This window comes from Heteronotia binoei, chromosome 9 (genome assembly GCF_032191835.1).
Source record: "Heteronotia binoei isolate CCM8104 ecotype False Entrance Well chromosome 9, APGP_CSIRO_Hbin_v1, whole genome shotgun sequence".
Taxonomy (NCBI): domain Eukaryota; kingdom Metazoa; phylum Chordata; class Lepidosauria; order Squamata; family Gekkonidae; genus Heteronotia; species Heteronotia binoei.
Window position 1 is genome coordinate 26,398,799 of NC_083231.1, and position 15,798 is coordinate 26,414,596.

The following is a 15,798-nucleotide window of genomic DNA, read 5'->3' on the forward strand; positions in this document are numbered from 1 at the left end:
CACAAAACGTACAGTGCTGGTATGTTTTTGCAGAAGAAGCTTCTCCGCAGACACACCCTACAAAATGCCTTACACAAACCTTATACTTTCCTTCCACGATTCATGCTCCTTGTTTTTTGAAAAGGGCGTATCTTCCTGTTCAGAAAACACTTTCTTTGATGTTCTCCCTTCCTTTTGCTTATCTATCTCTTCTGAGTTGCTCATATCTAGTATGTTCTATAGGAGAGAGAGAGGGATCAACAGAAAATTATTACAGCTACAAATCTTGACCTGGTTTTAGTTTTCAAATAAAAAATGGTAAAGGTAAGTCCCCTGTGCAAGCACCAGTCGTTTCCGACTCTGGGGTGATATCTCATCACAATGTTTTCACAGCAGACTTTTTACTGGGTGGTTTGCCATTGCCTTCCCCAGTCATCTACACTTTTCCCTCAGCAAGTGGGTACTCATTTTACCAACCTCGGAAGGATGGAAGGCTGGGTCAACCTCGAGCCAGCTACTGCAGCTTTACCACTCTGCACCACGGGGCTCTTGTTTTCAAATATTCCACATGAAAAGCATACATAATGCCTGGGAACGGCATGTTTTTAATACATGAAAGGAAGCAGATTCGAGTTTCGGCTTGCACACCAGCCTAAGACTTGCATATCCATAAAAAGCAAACTATGGTTTAAAGCTGCTTGGCTGTTTTCCACCTTTCAGTCCTCAGATTAACAAATTCACTTCTTACTTCCCTGGTGTATTAGTTTCTAGAAGCAGTGCCATGAACACAGTGTCAATTCAGACATGCGATCAAATCACAGTTTGCAGAAACCACATTTGCACTAACAATCTGATTTTGGCACGAACAATCTGTCTACTGAGACATGGTCCTTGAGCATCCTCAATCATGATTTGCCATGGAGTTTTAGGAATGATGAATTGAGCCACAATTGTTATACAATGGAGCTTTCTATTTTAAAAAATCAGCCATATACAACTCAAACTGCTGCTGTCTGCAGTTGTTATACAGTGGCACTTTGCATGAACACAGAATTAAACTTTGTTTGTCTTAAAGATGCCATTGGACTCAAACTTCGTTCTATTGCTTCAGACCAGCACAGCTACCCACCTGAATCTGCCTTTCATATTGTTTCTGGAACTTCCTAAGAGCGTATTAAGATTTCACTATAGAAGAAGAAGATATTGGATTTGTATCCTGCCCTCCACTCCGAATCTCAGAGTCTCAGAGCGGCTCACAATCTCCTTTAGCTTCCTCCCCCCTCAACAGACACCCTGTGAGGTGGGTGGGGCTGAGAGGACTCTCACCGCAGCTGCCCTTTCAAGGACAACCTCTGCCAGAGCTATGGCTGACCCAAGGCCATTCTAGCAGGTGCAAGTGGAGGAGTGGGGAATCAAACCTGGTTCTCCCAGATAAGAGTCCGCATACCACTACACCAAACTGGCTCTATATTTTAGAAAGATCAGCTTTAAACGGCCTTGTTTCTATTGTATGTTCTAGTAGTTCTCAGTAGGACTCACCGCAGCCACATTTCCATCAGTCAGAGAAGAAGATGTGGACAAGGGTTCAGTGGAGTTTGAAGTGACCATGAATGGAACCACGGTGTCCTCAATGATCCTGCGTTCCTAAAGAGAAAAAAAAGATTATTGAGGTAGCCCCAGATAAAATCTACGGAGGAAGAGGCATAAAGCCAGGCTCACAATTTCACAGGTAACAATTAGGGCAAGGACTCATTCAAGCGGTGCACTTGTCTGATACATTACAGTCCTTTTGCCTTAATAGTCCTACAGAAGTCAAGGTCACCTTTTAGTATGATATAGTTGCTAGTTAACCTCTTGTAGGTAATCATCTCTGTTACCTCACCCTGTTGGCCAGGGGTGTCAAACTCATTTGTTATGAGGGCTGGATCTGACATAAATGAGACCTTGTTGGACTGAGCCATGTCGGGCTGGGCCGTATGTGTACCTATTTAAGATTAGGTAGAAGGGGATGGCAAAAGATGAAATGGTTGGACAGCGTTACTGTTGTAAGTAACACAAATTTGTTTTCTTTTTATATTATTATTTATCTTTTATTAAATTTTATATATGTTACAAGAAACAAATAATTAATTTACATGCATCGAAACAGACCATTCATCAAACACCCAGTAACCCATCACCATAGTCACCTCTACTAATCTGTCTCTGCCTATTACTTGCCTAATCTCCAATGTTGCTCTCTGGTTGCCACCAGCCCCCACAGTACGAGAGTCATTTCATTTGCACTGCGATGCCCTTTATGTCCTTCCAACCTAATCCAGTGCGCCCTAGACGGCCGTCAAAAAGGATGACCAAATTTCGTCAAACTGCTGAGATTGCATCAGACGTCGATAAACTATCCTTTCCTCTACCGCCAGTGCGAGCATTTCTTCTAACCAGAGAGCTACAGTGCTTGAAAAATCTGTTCTCCACATCCGCATAATAATCCTCTTAGCCGTCATCAGTGCCCGATACCCCCACTGTCACTGCGGGCGCGACAGTGCCCAAACTGATGGAAAATAGTTCAGCAAAATTTGAACAGCAGTGAACTTATATTGTTTGACACCCCTGCATTGGCTATTCAGCTTCCAGTGCCTCTGCTCATTTGCCTCTGCCCCCTCTGATTCTGATTACAAAATTATAAATTATTTGAAGACCCAAATCTTGGCTACAGATGCCAAAAATGCAACCAAACTGTAACCTTATGCATGTGATTTTCATAATCCATTCTGAATCTAGGGTCTGGGCTTCTTCCAGGGGAGATAACAAGCTACCTCGATTGTTATTTACTGTGTGCTTAAAGAATCCACAACTTAACCACAAACATCACTGGTCAAGATCATTCATGTTTATAATAATATGTGCTGTGCTACTGATAATCCAAAGGCATGGTTTGGGCTCTTATTCTGAAATTTCTAACAGGAGAGCACAAACTACATTAGCACAAAGGCTAACTTTTGTCTACAGTGCCTCCTTTCTCTTTCAATTTAAATGTTAAACGCATAGAAGTAAAAACACAACAGCAGAGCACAAAAACACTGAAGAAGTTCTGCATAAAAGTTCTGGCCTTTGGAGGCACAGGCATTCAGCTCCATGCCCTAGGCAGTCTACCTTGCAGAAGACGGATCTAATTAATATCAGCCCTAGCTGTGTTATCTGAACAACTAAGTGCTCATCTAAGCGCAGTGGTACATAGTGGTAGCCTGGAAAGCTATTATGTTGATTAAGTTATGACTAGTCATCAAAAATTATTTGATGAGTATGTTAGACAATCAGATAGGTATTTACATATAAAGTTTTATTAGCCTCTTAGCTGCTATCCAGATGTTTTAATGTGCCTGCCAAATAAAATAACAAAATAGCCCGTGCCAAGTGTTGAAAAGGCTAACGTTTGTCAATGATGCCTCCTTTCTCTTTCAATTGAAAGGTTAAATGCACAGAAGTAAAAACACAACTGGAAAAACAACCAGCATTGTTGCCCTGCTGGATGAGAGCAAAGGTCACTTATAGCTCAGCACCAATGCTCCCTCTAAGCTGTGGAGTCTTGTGAGCAAAAATTCTACTTTGTGAGCTACAAGCATTAAAGTTGTGAGTGAGCAATTTGGCTACTGCAAAGGCTAAAAAAATGTGAGAAAGCTCACATAACTCAGCTTAGAGCAGAGGGGGGACAGGGGCTCAGGAGCCACATGTGGCTCTTTCATACATATTGTGTGGCTCCCAAAGCCCTTGCCACCCTGTTGGCTGGCTTGGAGAAGCCACTTGTCTCTTTAAATCACTTCGCCAAGCCAAGCTAGTCAGTGGTTTGGAGAATGCATCTAAAGTTAGTTGCTTTCTTTCCACCTTTCCCTCCTTCCCCCCCATCTATTTGCTTTCTTTTCACCTTTCCTTCCTTCATGTCTTGGGGCTCTCAAACATCTGATCTTTATTCTATGTGGCAAGTTTGTTAAGCAAGTTTGGCCACCCCTAGCTTAGAGGGAACACTACTCAGCACCGGATATTCTATAGTGCCAAGCCAGATGTATGGTGTGAACACAACAGCATTCCCCTGATGTTTAACGGCTAGATGTCTCTGAACAAGGAATCTCTGTTTAGCTACAAACAGTCTTTTTGGTGCTAAAGTATAGTTGCAACCATTAATTCATAAAATGGAACAGTATGTATCACAGGAAATAACCATTCCCTGGGACAATTGTTAGCAAGCATTTCCTCAAATGAGGTCTTATAAGATATTCTCATTGAGTAGATTCTACCAATGACCCTGGTCCTGACCTGGATGGCCCAGGCTAACCTGATCTTGTCAGATCTCAGAAGCTAAGCAAAGCCAGCCCTGGTTAGTATTTGGATGGGAGACCACCAAGGAAATCTGCTATGCAGAAGCAGGCAATGGTAAACTTCCTCTGAACATTTCTTGCCTTGAAAGCTCTAGGGGGTCATAAGTCAGCCATGAATTGACAGTGCTTTCCTCCACCACCACCACCAGCACTAGCTTTAAAACTATGCCTGTACCATTAGGCCAGGGGTGTCAAACTCATTTGTTATGAGGGCCTGATCTGACATCAATGAGACCTTGCTGGGCCAGGCCATGGGTGTACCTGTTTAAGATTAGGTAGCAGAGAGATAAACTTTATAAAGAACACAGATAAACACAATTTTTTTTTAAAAAAATGCTTAAAATAAAACATACTTAAAACATTGGCATTCATTGGTCTTAAAGGTGCTTTCTTTGTATTTCTCCCATGGGATCCAGGGAAATGAGCAAAGGAAGCTCTGGCTCTTTCCTTCCTTCCCCAGGGGACCAGGAGAGGGAGGAGCCTCAGCCAACAGAAGGAAGAGAGGCTTATCTTTGTAGCTCTGCTGTGTGGCTGAGAGAGCCTGGCAAAGCAAGCTCTCCACCCCACCCCCCCATTCGTCCCCAAAGGAAGACTATCAGCCAATGGAAAAAATAGAGGCTTTGCTCTGTAGCTCCTGTGCAATTGAGCAAGCCTGGCAAAGCAAGCTGTGTTGCAGAAGGAGCAAGACAGAGGGAGAAGAAAGCAGATGGTAGCCAGTTGCTTGGGGGCCTGATTCGGCCCCTGGGCTGCATGTTTGACACCCCTGCATTAGGCATTTGAAAGATCTTCCATTACTTACTAATTCAATTGTGACAATAAATTTAAAATTTTCAAGTGGCTAATAATCTCAACAGACCTTTGATCTTCTAAGAAAGAAGTGATGAGAAGCTTTCAGCCCTCAAATCAGATGGAATCCAAATTGACCAAAGCAATTTTACAGCATGAAAAAGAAGAGAGAGGCAGAAAGGCAGCTGCCATCTTGCCTCTGAGTCAAGACAACAAACCATTATAACGTCTCTGCCCCCTTCATATATACCTCTTCATAGTATTTGCGCTCCTCCTCTTCAACTTCTTTTTGGGCTCTTTCCCATTCTTCTTTCAGCTTGTCCTGCTCTTTCTGATACCTTTCCTGGATAAAATGACAATGTAAATTGTTAAACAAGAAATATGATTGAAAGAAGGGATACTTTTTTTTTCATTTGCCTGGACCCAAGAGAGAGTTGCAAGCCAAAATTTATTTTGACTCACTTATTGTTTATCAGGTTTTTTTTTTAAGAGCCAAAGCAGATTTCCAGATCATGATACTTGGCTCATTTACAGGAACTAAATAGGAAATGATGCATTACACAGTACTGCCAGTGAAAATGGCAGGCATGTGTTGAATATTCTTCCCCCATAGTTCAACTTACCACATTCAGTTTACATGATGGCGTGGATCCAGTGATGCACAAGCAGAAACATTAACTGACTTAGCTACACCTAGTGCTTCCCTCCCTTATATATTATAGTGCCCAGAAATTTGTTACACAAAAACTTGTGCTATCAGAAACACAACTGGGGATACAACAAGTATGACTTAATGCAAGCAATTATTGCAGTCTTTTCTTACGTTTCTGCTTGTGCAGAAGCTCTTGTGCAACCCAACTCTCATTTAACTATTGTCTAATTAGACCCTGAGTGTTCCAAGTGTTTACTTCCAGTGTCAGAAGTCAATGCAATGGCCCTTCATTCAATTTGTCTTCATTTAATAGTCTGCTATACAAGTTGGCTACAGCTGCGCCCTGATATAAGGCAAGTTGTAGCGCTGGCACTGTTGCCATTTTCTTCTCTCTTTTCAGAACATATTTCTTGAAAAAGAGGAAAATTAATATACAAGTGTATAGGAAACAGAGGATAAAAAACAGAGGGAGAAGACATAGTGATGTTATCAGGGGTTGTTTTGTAGAAAAATAGGTGGTGGAGCTCATCCCGGGATTGTTATGCAGCCGCAGCTACTATTCAATGGACAAGGTGGGGAGGAGGAGGTGGAACTCTCAGAAAGGTTCAGGAGCTGTGCTCCTGTGAGCTCCTGGTGAATCCAAGGCCTGGATGTTACGACTGAAAACATTAAGGATTCATGTTGCAGCTTGGTGTTAAAAGCTGGTTCCTGGGTCTAGAAAGCAACAGCTTTGTTCTTGCAAGCTTTTAAAGCTGAGGTCTCTTTTTCAATGACCAAAAATGGGCTATGGCTCTGTGTGGACCCAGTCTCTAGTTTACTTTGCCCTAGAAAGATATCTGTAGCAGCCCCAATGCCCCAGATTAGCCCAATCATGTCAGAACTTGAAAACTAAGCAGGGTTGACCACCAAGGAAGACTGCACACACACTAAACAACACACTTTAAATCCAGTGTCAGTGTGCTTTGCAACTGGATTTTATTGTGTGAAATGGCAAAATCCACTTGCAAACAGTTACTGAAGTAGACTGAAACTGCATTATTTAACATGTGTGAAAGCACCCGGAGGTTGCTATGCAGAGGAAGACAATTGCAAAACTCCCTCTGCCCATCAAACCCCATCATGTGTGAACTTCGAGGGGTCATCATGAGTCAGCTGCAACTCAATGGCACGCTGTACCTTCGACAAGTATCTGTCAGGGAAGATGTGCCTTTGGATTTCCTTCACTGAACAAGGGGTTGAACTAGACAGACTTGAAGGCCCATTCAAACGCTAAGATTCCATAAAAATAATCCTTCAATTCAAGAAAATGACACCTAGGAAGACCCACAATGATTAAATTTGAGAAGCCCTAAGCAAGAGGATCTCTCTGTGACCAGCCTGATGTTCTCAACAAAACCATCAAGTATGGCATCATGCTATATAATCTCTGAGTAGCTGAAAACTGAGCTATCATATAGTTGGTTTTTCGAACCAGAATGCATTTTTATCTACAAAATATGGACGAGAGTTTTTCATATGAGAGAGAGAGAAGAAAAAGAACTGACCGAACATTTCAATATGCTGAAAAGTAGGCTTTGCATTTTCATTCAACTAAGCTTTAATTTGCTTCACAGATACATTGGCTTTGGCAGTAATCAAATCAACCTAAACGGCTGCCATTAAAATTTAAATGAAAGATGAAAAACCATGTCAACTTGGAAGATAAACACAGACAATGGAAAGGATGACAATTAGCTGAGTGGTTGGTTTTTCTCAAGCAGAAGTATTCCCCTGGAAAGCTCATCTACTCCTATTATGTGATATTATTTCGGGGTTTTTAAACTGCAACATCTTTCCTAGGAAGTACTGTACAAGAGAAAGCTTGCTATTCACAGTAGCTGGTGATTAGAGTATTGGACCAGGATCTTGAGACCCAAGTTCAACCCCCCCTTTCACCATGACAGCTCATTGGCCACTCTCTTTCAGCTTAACTTACATCATATGGCTGCTGTGATGAGGCTAAAATAGAGGAGAGGAAAATGATGCTGTAAGTTGCCCCCACAACCAAAAAAAAGGGGCAGAGAGAATGTTACTGGACAATGTAAAGCAGGGATGTCTAGCCCTTGTTGTTCTTAAAGGTGCTTTCTTTGTATCTCTCCCATGTGATTCAGGGAACTGGGCAAAGGAAGCTCTTTCCTTTGTTCCTCAGGGGACCAAAAGGGGGAGGAACCTCAGCCAATAGAAAGACGACAAACTTGGCTCAGTAGCTCTGCTGTGCGATTGAGAGAGCCTGGCAAAGCAAGCTATACCTCCCCCCCTTCCTCCCCAAGGGAAGAACCTCAGTCAATGGAGAAAATAAAAGTTTTGCTCTGTAGCTCCTGTGTGTTGAGCAAGCATTGCAAAGCAAGCAGTGATGCAAAAGGAAGCAAGACAGAGGGAGAACGAGCAGATAGTCAGTTGCTTGGGGGTCCGCATGTTCAGCACCCTTGACTTAAAGCAATGAGGCAAACAAACAAGTCTGGACACAGGCATCAGGCCTCTGATATTGCCAAGTGGTCACAGTCCAGTGCTTTTTGGATCCAGAGAGGAACAAGATAACAAACACAGACTTCTCAGACAGTTTCATGGATGTTTTGCCAATTTAGTTAATTAAACCAAGGATGTATTTGTTGAGGATTCTAAAAGAAATTGAGCTAGGCCTTTTTGTTTGGAAAAAAAAATATGGAACAGCTCCAAGCAAAACAACCAACAACTATCAACAGACTCAAATAACTTTTTAAATGTTGAATTACCAAAGTAGTGGCCAAGTTCAAAACAGCAAACTTGATACATTTGCTAAACACAAGAATCAAAATGAGCTGGAGGCGGAATGCTGATGCTTGGAATGTTTTGTGCCCAACCACAGCAAATAGCAGGGGATTGTTGACTGCCACCAAACTATGAACTGTGGTGGGGGTGGAGGAGAGTTTTTATAGAAAAAAAAATTATAATTAAATGCAGGTAAAAATGCCTGCTTTGGGGGAGGCACTGGTGAGATGCCAACAAAAAGCTCTTGTTTATTTCCCTGGTGTAACTCTGCAAGCCACAGTCAGAATACAGACAGATGAACATGAGGGAAAAATGTAAAGAAACAGCAAGCATGAGTGTACACATATTTGTGAGAAAGAAAGTGGCAAAATGACAAAGATATCATAGAATGATAGAGTTGGAAGGGATCCCCAGGGGTCATCTAATCCAATCCCCTGCACAATGTAGAAAATTCACAAATACTTCCCCTTAAATTCACAGGATCTGCCTAACTGTCAGATGGCCATCTAGCATGCTCCAAGGAAGGAGAGTGCACCACCTCCCGAGGAGGTGTTCCACTGAGGAACTGCTCTAACTGTCAGGAAGTTCTTCCTAATGTTGAGCTGGAAGCTCTTCTGATTTAATTTCAACCCGTTGGTTCTGGTTCTACCTTTTGGAGCAAAAGAAAACAATTCTGCACTATTCTCTGTATGACAGCTCTTCAAGTACTTGAAGATGGTGATCCAATACTGAAATTTGTTGTTGTGAATGCAGATATGCCTGTCAGATTTGGGTGACCTGAAGTCTTAAATCAGGGTATTCAGTAGGAGATGGTATGGGAGCTCATTTAAGGCTCCTCAAGAAGAGGAAGTTACAAGATGATTTAGTCTGACAGGCCTTCAAGAGCCCAGATGGAATATACTGGTGGTGTGTCCCAAGCCTTATCCAGATTCTAGAGCAGGGGTGTCGAGTTCATTTGTTATGAGGGCCAGATCTGACATCAATGAGACCTTGTCAGGCCAGGCCATGTGTGTCATAAAATGCAATGCTAGGTAGCACAAATATAAATTTTATAAAGGACATAGACAAACACAATTAAAGATTTTGTATCTCTCCTGTATGATCGAGGAAACTGTATGATCGAGTTCTATAGCTCCTGTGCGATTGAGCAAGCCTGGCAAAGCAAGCTGTGACACAGAAAGAAGCAAGAGAGAGGGAGAAGGGAGCAGACTTGCTTGGGGGCCTGATAGGAACTCTCTGGGGGCCTAATCCGTCTCCCTGGGCCACATGTGTGACACCCCTGCTCTAGAGAAGCCAGCAGTGTCGTTCTGGGTAACAATGGCCACCCTTTCTACTGACCTTTGGGACTTCTGTCCTTGGCTTCCTGCTATCTGGTCTGAGAAAGAGGGATCCCTGCTCAAGGAATGCTTAAGGTCATTTACCTCTATGGTAAGAAGTCTTTAGTATTGTTTGAAGAACTTGTTCCACAAAAACTAACAACAAGACAAAAATACATCCTGTCACATAGGGCTAGTTCCAGATGTTTCAAAATGCCATTGTGGTGTCTCCTGCCCAAGTGGCCCTCCCTACACTAGATGGAGGCCCCGTAAACCTAATTTACAACTAGTGTTGATCCAGGTGGAGCAGGATCATGAACACTGGCGCTGTGTTGGTTTGCTAATCCATGTCAACCTTCCATCCCTCACACCCTGAGAATGGGAGCAAGCTAGTGTCTCGAAGAAAAAGGAGGAATGATGGTCAAGGCCAGCACCCCTCCAGCAGATGAACAATGAACTGTTAAGCAGGAAGTTATGAGGGCAAAACAGAATAACTCAGGGCTTTTTCTGTAGAAAAAGCCTAGCAGGAACTCATTTGCATATTAGGCCACTCCCCCGATGTCACCATTGTTTCCCACAGGGCTTTTTGTAGGAAAAAAACCCAGCAGGAACTCATTTGCATTTTAGGCCACACCCCCTGACACCAAGCCAGCTGGAACATCACCATTGTTCCACACAGCTTTTTGTAGAAACAGCCCAGCAGGGACTCATCTGCATATTAGGTCACACCCCTGACATCACCATTGTTTCACATAAGGCTTTTTGTAGAAAAAGCCCAGCAGGAACTCATTTGCATTTTAGGCCACACCCCCTGACACCAAGCCAGCTGGAACATCACCATTGTTCCACACAGCTTTTTGTAGAAACAGCCCAGCAGGGACTCATCTGCATATTAGGCCACACCCCTGACATCACCATTGTTTCACATAAGGCTTTTTGTAGAAAAAGCCCAGCAGAAACTCATTTGTATATTAGGTCACACCCCCTGACACCAAGCCAGCTGGAACTGCATTCCTGCTAAAAAAAAAAAGCCCTGAGAATAACCCATGAACATACCATCAACCTCCTCTAAGGAAGGGCAAGATACAATCAAAAAACAAGGAAAGGCAAGTCACCTGAAGTAAGCGTTCCTGTTCATGCTGCCATCGCTGCTGTCGCCTCCGCTCTTCTTCAGGATCCCAAGACCAGCAACCGAAATGCTGAGGTAAGATGATAGAGGTTGTTAAGGGCTGGCAATACAGTCCAGAAAATAGCCATGTTACAATCAACTATTTTAAAGTTGTTTGCTTTTTCAAACAATAAATTAACAAATAAAATTCACCTAGAGAGACCTGACCTGGATGGCCCAGGCTAGCCCAGTCTCAGTCTTGGCTAGTATTTGGATGGGACACCACCAAGGAATATCAGGGGAATGACATGGAGTCAGGCAATGGCGAACTGCCTCTGAATGACTCTTGCGTCGAAAACCCTACGGGGTCGCCATAAATTATCTGAGACTTGATGGCCAATAAAAAGGGGAGACCTACACCTGGAACTCTTTTATGCCAGTAGAGCAGTATTGGGACTTTGTGGAGTACAGCAGCATAGTGGGATGTTAAAACAACCCTGGTACAAACTGTGGCAAGTGTCTGGGACATTGAGTCTGTTTGGCTCAGACTGTGTCTGAGGAAATGATGGGAAGGCCCGTTGCCATGGCTGCCACAGTCTGGATCCGAGCCAAGGAAACACTGAAGTATTGCCAGCATCACAAGGTCACTTGGACCAGCTTGCTCCAGGCCACCGGAGGCCCTTTCAGGACACTGGCCCACAAGCAGAGATGGAATTCTAGCAGGAGCTCCTTTGCATATTAGGCCACACACCCCTGATGTAGCCAATCCTCCAAGAGCTTACAAAAAAGAGCCTTGTAAGCTCTTGGAGGATTGGCTACATCAGGGGTGTGTGGCCTAATATGCAAAGGAGCTGCTGCTAGAATTCTACCCCTGCCCACAAGGAACTTCTTGGTTAAACCCAAAGACCTGTCTGCTCCTGAAGGAGGAACCTGAGAGCAGAAGGAAGCCCTTGAGAAGAAAAATGTGGGGGAATCACAGATGGGGGGCAAAGGGGGGGAATATTCCCATTGATCTGGCAGATCTTTACCCACATCATTACTGTTGTAGTAAGAGAATGTTTGCATATACTTATGGGACGACAGCATCTTGGAAGAACATCCACAGAGAAGCGTATCTCACCTCAAAGTCAATGCCTAACAAACTCTGGTGAGGCTTCCCAACTCCTAAATGGGAAGCCATATTTGAGAGCTGAAAGTCTCTTGGAAGAATGAAGGTCCCGCATATCCCTAGTTTTGACACTTTTAACAACAACAAGAAATAAATAAAAGCCACTTACACTTGACTTCTCGTTGCTTTCAGTGTTGTCTGTTTGGGAAGTAAAACAAGCTATAGTTAAAACTTTCCAAAATATAAAGCTGATTGCATATAATTTTCTTAAACAAAGCTAGTAAAACCAAATTTGGAACAGTGAAGTAAGTACTCTATATACTACAGTACCTTCCACAATAATTTACGGCATTATAAATATGTATATATTTTAAAAAAGGACAGCTCCTGAGAAATCAAAGAGATAGACTGTACCCTCCACCAATATAAGAACTTTCTATACAGGTGAAGAAATAAGAGTTAATGTCAATAAACATCAGATTCTAAATCTACTACTAGGCACCGACAGCTACTGCATTTGGTCACAGGCATTAGCAACATCTGATTATAACACACTGTCCAAGTTTAATTTTCCACTTTTACGTATGTTGTACCATGTGGAAAAGGGACTAACCTATTCCAGTGCCACAGTTATCAAGAGAGCCTTTCCCATGTTGGGTGAAATGTGAAATCTTCACATTGGAAGGATATGCTGGAGTGAAACCAGCAGGAGTCGATAGCCATTATGCACTGGGTATAAGCTCTCTGCCAACTCTGCAACGGGAATAGGAACTTTCTACCGGAGCAAGGAGAATGGAGTCGGACCACACTTTTGCTCCAGAACGCAATCTACACAGCGTAGCGACAGGGATGACGACACCCAAGGCCATCGATTTACCTGGCTGCAAGAAAAACTGGTAGCGCCGCCAGGAGTTCCGAACCTTAAGCGGAACACTGGCATTGATGGGTGGCTCTAGAGTGGGCGGCAGAAGGGAAACAGAAACAAGAAAAGCAGTGCTGTGAAAGGAAGCCAATGAACAAGGAGCAGCCAAGAGACTCCAGAGATTCGTAGTGAATCATGTAAAGGCCGGCTGGTTGGTTGCCGGTTTCTGTCAAGGAAAATCGAAAGCACAGCTGGAATTTTCTGGACAACAGTTTTTTTCCCCAGGAAGTAGAGGAGGCAAGTTGACATGCAAATTTGAACATGCTAATGTTGTGTTCTCTTATGAGAGGTCAGTTGTTTGCAATTGCAGTGCTACAGTTTTGTTCACACTTTTGCAGCCAGCTGGCATGCATTTTGATTGCAGAAAGCAGGGAAAAGAAATGGAAAAAGCCTCGTTTCAAAGGTGCTCCTCTTGAGAAGGCCCCGAATCCATGTGGCACAGCCCATCTCCACAGCCAGGACTTTGATCTTCAACAGTCCCCCTTCCACAGCATGCATGGCTTTAGCACAGGGTTGGCCTGGGGCAGGGCTTTTTTTGAGCAGGAACGCACAGGAGTGCAGTTCCGGCTGGCTTGGCAGCAGGGGGTGTGGCCTAATATAAAGGAGTCACTGCAGTGCTTTTTCTACACAAAAGCCCTGTGTGAAACAATGATGATATCAGGGGGTGTGGCCTAATATGCAAACGAGTTCCTATTGGACTTTCTAAAAAAAGACCCTGGCTTGGTGAAAGATGTACCTTTCTCCGAAAGAGTTCTCATTTCTTTAGGAGTATGCTACATTGTTGGATCAGGAATATTATTAGTAACGCAAGACCTTTGCTGATTCGCTCTGGCAGATTTCCTGGCCATGGTCCACAATGGGAAAGGTGTGGTAGTGCAGCACAGATGTTGTCTGTGTGGACTCTCGGCAAGAGAACCCCAGTTCACATCATGTCTCAGTAATCTACTCCGTGCCTCAACTTTCCCTCTGCAACTTGTAGTCTGGTTGTTGTGACGGGTTACAAAGGTAACACATGTATGAATGTTCTAAAGTGTCGCACAAAAACTAAGACTGATTTCACACTCACCTTACACCACTCTCACGTTTGTCTTCTCAGTGTGGTTTCCTTCCGATTTCCCACTATCTGCTCCGGGGCTGCAGCTAGCATCGGCTTTTTCACACAGCATACAGAAACCGCTAAAAACCAGTTTCTGTTTGCTGCATGAAAATGCCGACGCTTGCTGCAGCCCTGGGGCAGAAAGTGTGACATCGGAAGGAAGCCCTGCTGAGAAGACGAACGTGAGAGAGGCGTAAGGCAAAACTGGCCTAAGTATTATGCTCTTCCTCTTTGTGCATATTTTATCCTGACCTTCTTCCAAGAAGGAGCTCAGGGCAGCATATGTGGTGAAACCTTCTCTTATCCCTACAATCGTCCTGTGAGATAAGTCAGGGTGAGAGAGAGTGCAAACCCCTTTCCTGTTTGCTTACCTTCCAGGGCGGAATTCTGCAAAACCACCTGGCTCATCTCCGGAGTCTTGTTCAGAGACTGATACGCGATGCTCCCATCCTGTTCAGGAGCTTCCAAGGGCACTACCTAGGCCAATTGTTTGAAGAACAGACATCAGCAGCGAGACAAAAGGAAATGGTCACATATGAAATCTGGTGGTAGAAAGTGCCAATGCTTTGCAGCTGACTTATGGAAAAAGTTAATGCACACAGAGAAAAGGTTCATTTGGAGCTGGGCTTTGGTGGGGGATATTTTCACTATGACTTTATTTTTGGGTAGGTTTGGGATTTATATCTGTGTGGTTCTGGAGTTCAGGACCAATAGTTTCAATGGGGAATGTATATAAGAGTCCACGGCAGCTGTTTTATAAAGATAATGGCTCCAAATTTGCACAAGTCACACTCCTTCCTGTAATCTAAAGACCCCTAATTTCAAAAAAGATGGAACAAAAGGGTTCTGTTTTATAAACCTCTAGACTCTCTGACCAGCTGCACTTCTTTCTACTAATTCCTAAAAAGCAGGCAGCTAGTTTGGTGCAGCAGTTAAGTGTGCAGACTCTTATCTGGAAGAACCAGGTTTGATTCCCCACTTGTCCACTTGCAACTGCTGGAACGGCTTTGGGTCAGCCATAGCTCTCACAGAGCTGTCCTTGAAAGGGCAGCTCCTGTGGGTGCTCTCTCAGCCCCACCCACTGTTTGTTATGGTGTCTGTTATGGGGGAGGAAGGTAAAAGAGATTGTAAGCCACTCTGAGATTCAGAGTGAAGGGAAGGGTATAAATCCAATATCAACAGCAGGAGCAGCAGTGATAGCAGCAGCCAACCAGGAGAACTCCATCTGGTCACAATCTTTAAAAAAGCCTGTCTGCATTTTATAGTAACTCATGAAAATAAAAATTTCTTACCTTTCCACTGAAATGTCTGCATTTCCCATCCTTCCGTGTGGTCTATCTGTTTCTTTTCACTAAGTGAAAGTGGTTTGCTTTGCAAATTCTACCATCCCTTTCCATCAGTCTGCCATTATGTCCTATAGGGCACTTTTGAGGGGAGCTGGAGTGGTCGTTTGCAACCAGATGCTGCCAAAACTGCAGCAGAATAAGTGCTGCATGTTCTTAAAGAACCCCCAAATTTCAAACAAATTGGGCCAAGGGAATGAATTGTATAAGCTCCTAAAGAAGGTGCCTCAAGTTCTCTATTTTCCTAGTCATAGAACTTGCAAAGAATAAAAAGGGTCTGCCCTCACAGCAGAGGGAGGGGAAGAGGAAAAACAGGTTGCTTACCTGTAAC

The 15,798-nt window shown here is 43.5% G+C and overlaps 1 protein-coding gene across 1 annotated transcript in view; it reads right to left on the reverse strand.

The window, feature by feature from the left end:
• The window catches only part of LIMCH1 (LIM and calponin homology domains 1), a 292,250-nt gene that overhangs the window by 16,113 nt on the left and 260,339 nt on the right, over positions 1-15,798 (reverse strand). Inside the window, exons 23-28 of the mRNA XM_060246331.1 lie at positions 14,496-14,601; positions 12,276-12,304; positions 11,006-11,089; positions 5,386-5,478; positions 1,519-1,623; positions 80-216 (exon numbers count right to left, since the gene is read on the reverse strand). Coding sequence (XP_060102314.1) covers positions 80-216; positions 1,519-1,623; positions 5,386-5,478; positions 11,006-11,089; positions 12,276-12,304; positions 14,496-14,601 — 554 coding nt within the window. The remainder of the gene's footprint in view (positions 1-79; positions 217-1,518; positions 1,624-5,385; positions 5,479-11,005; positions 11,090-12,275; positions 12,305-14,495; positions 14,602-15,798) is intronic.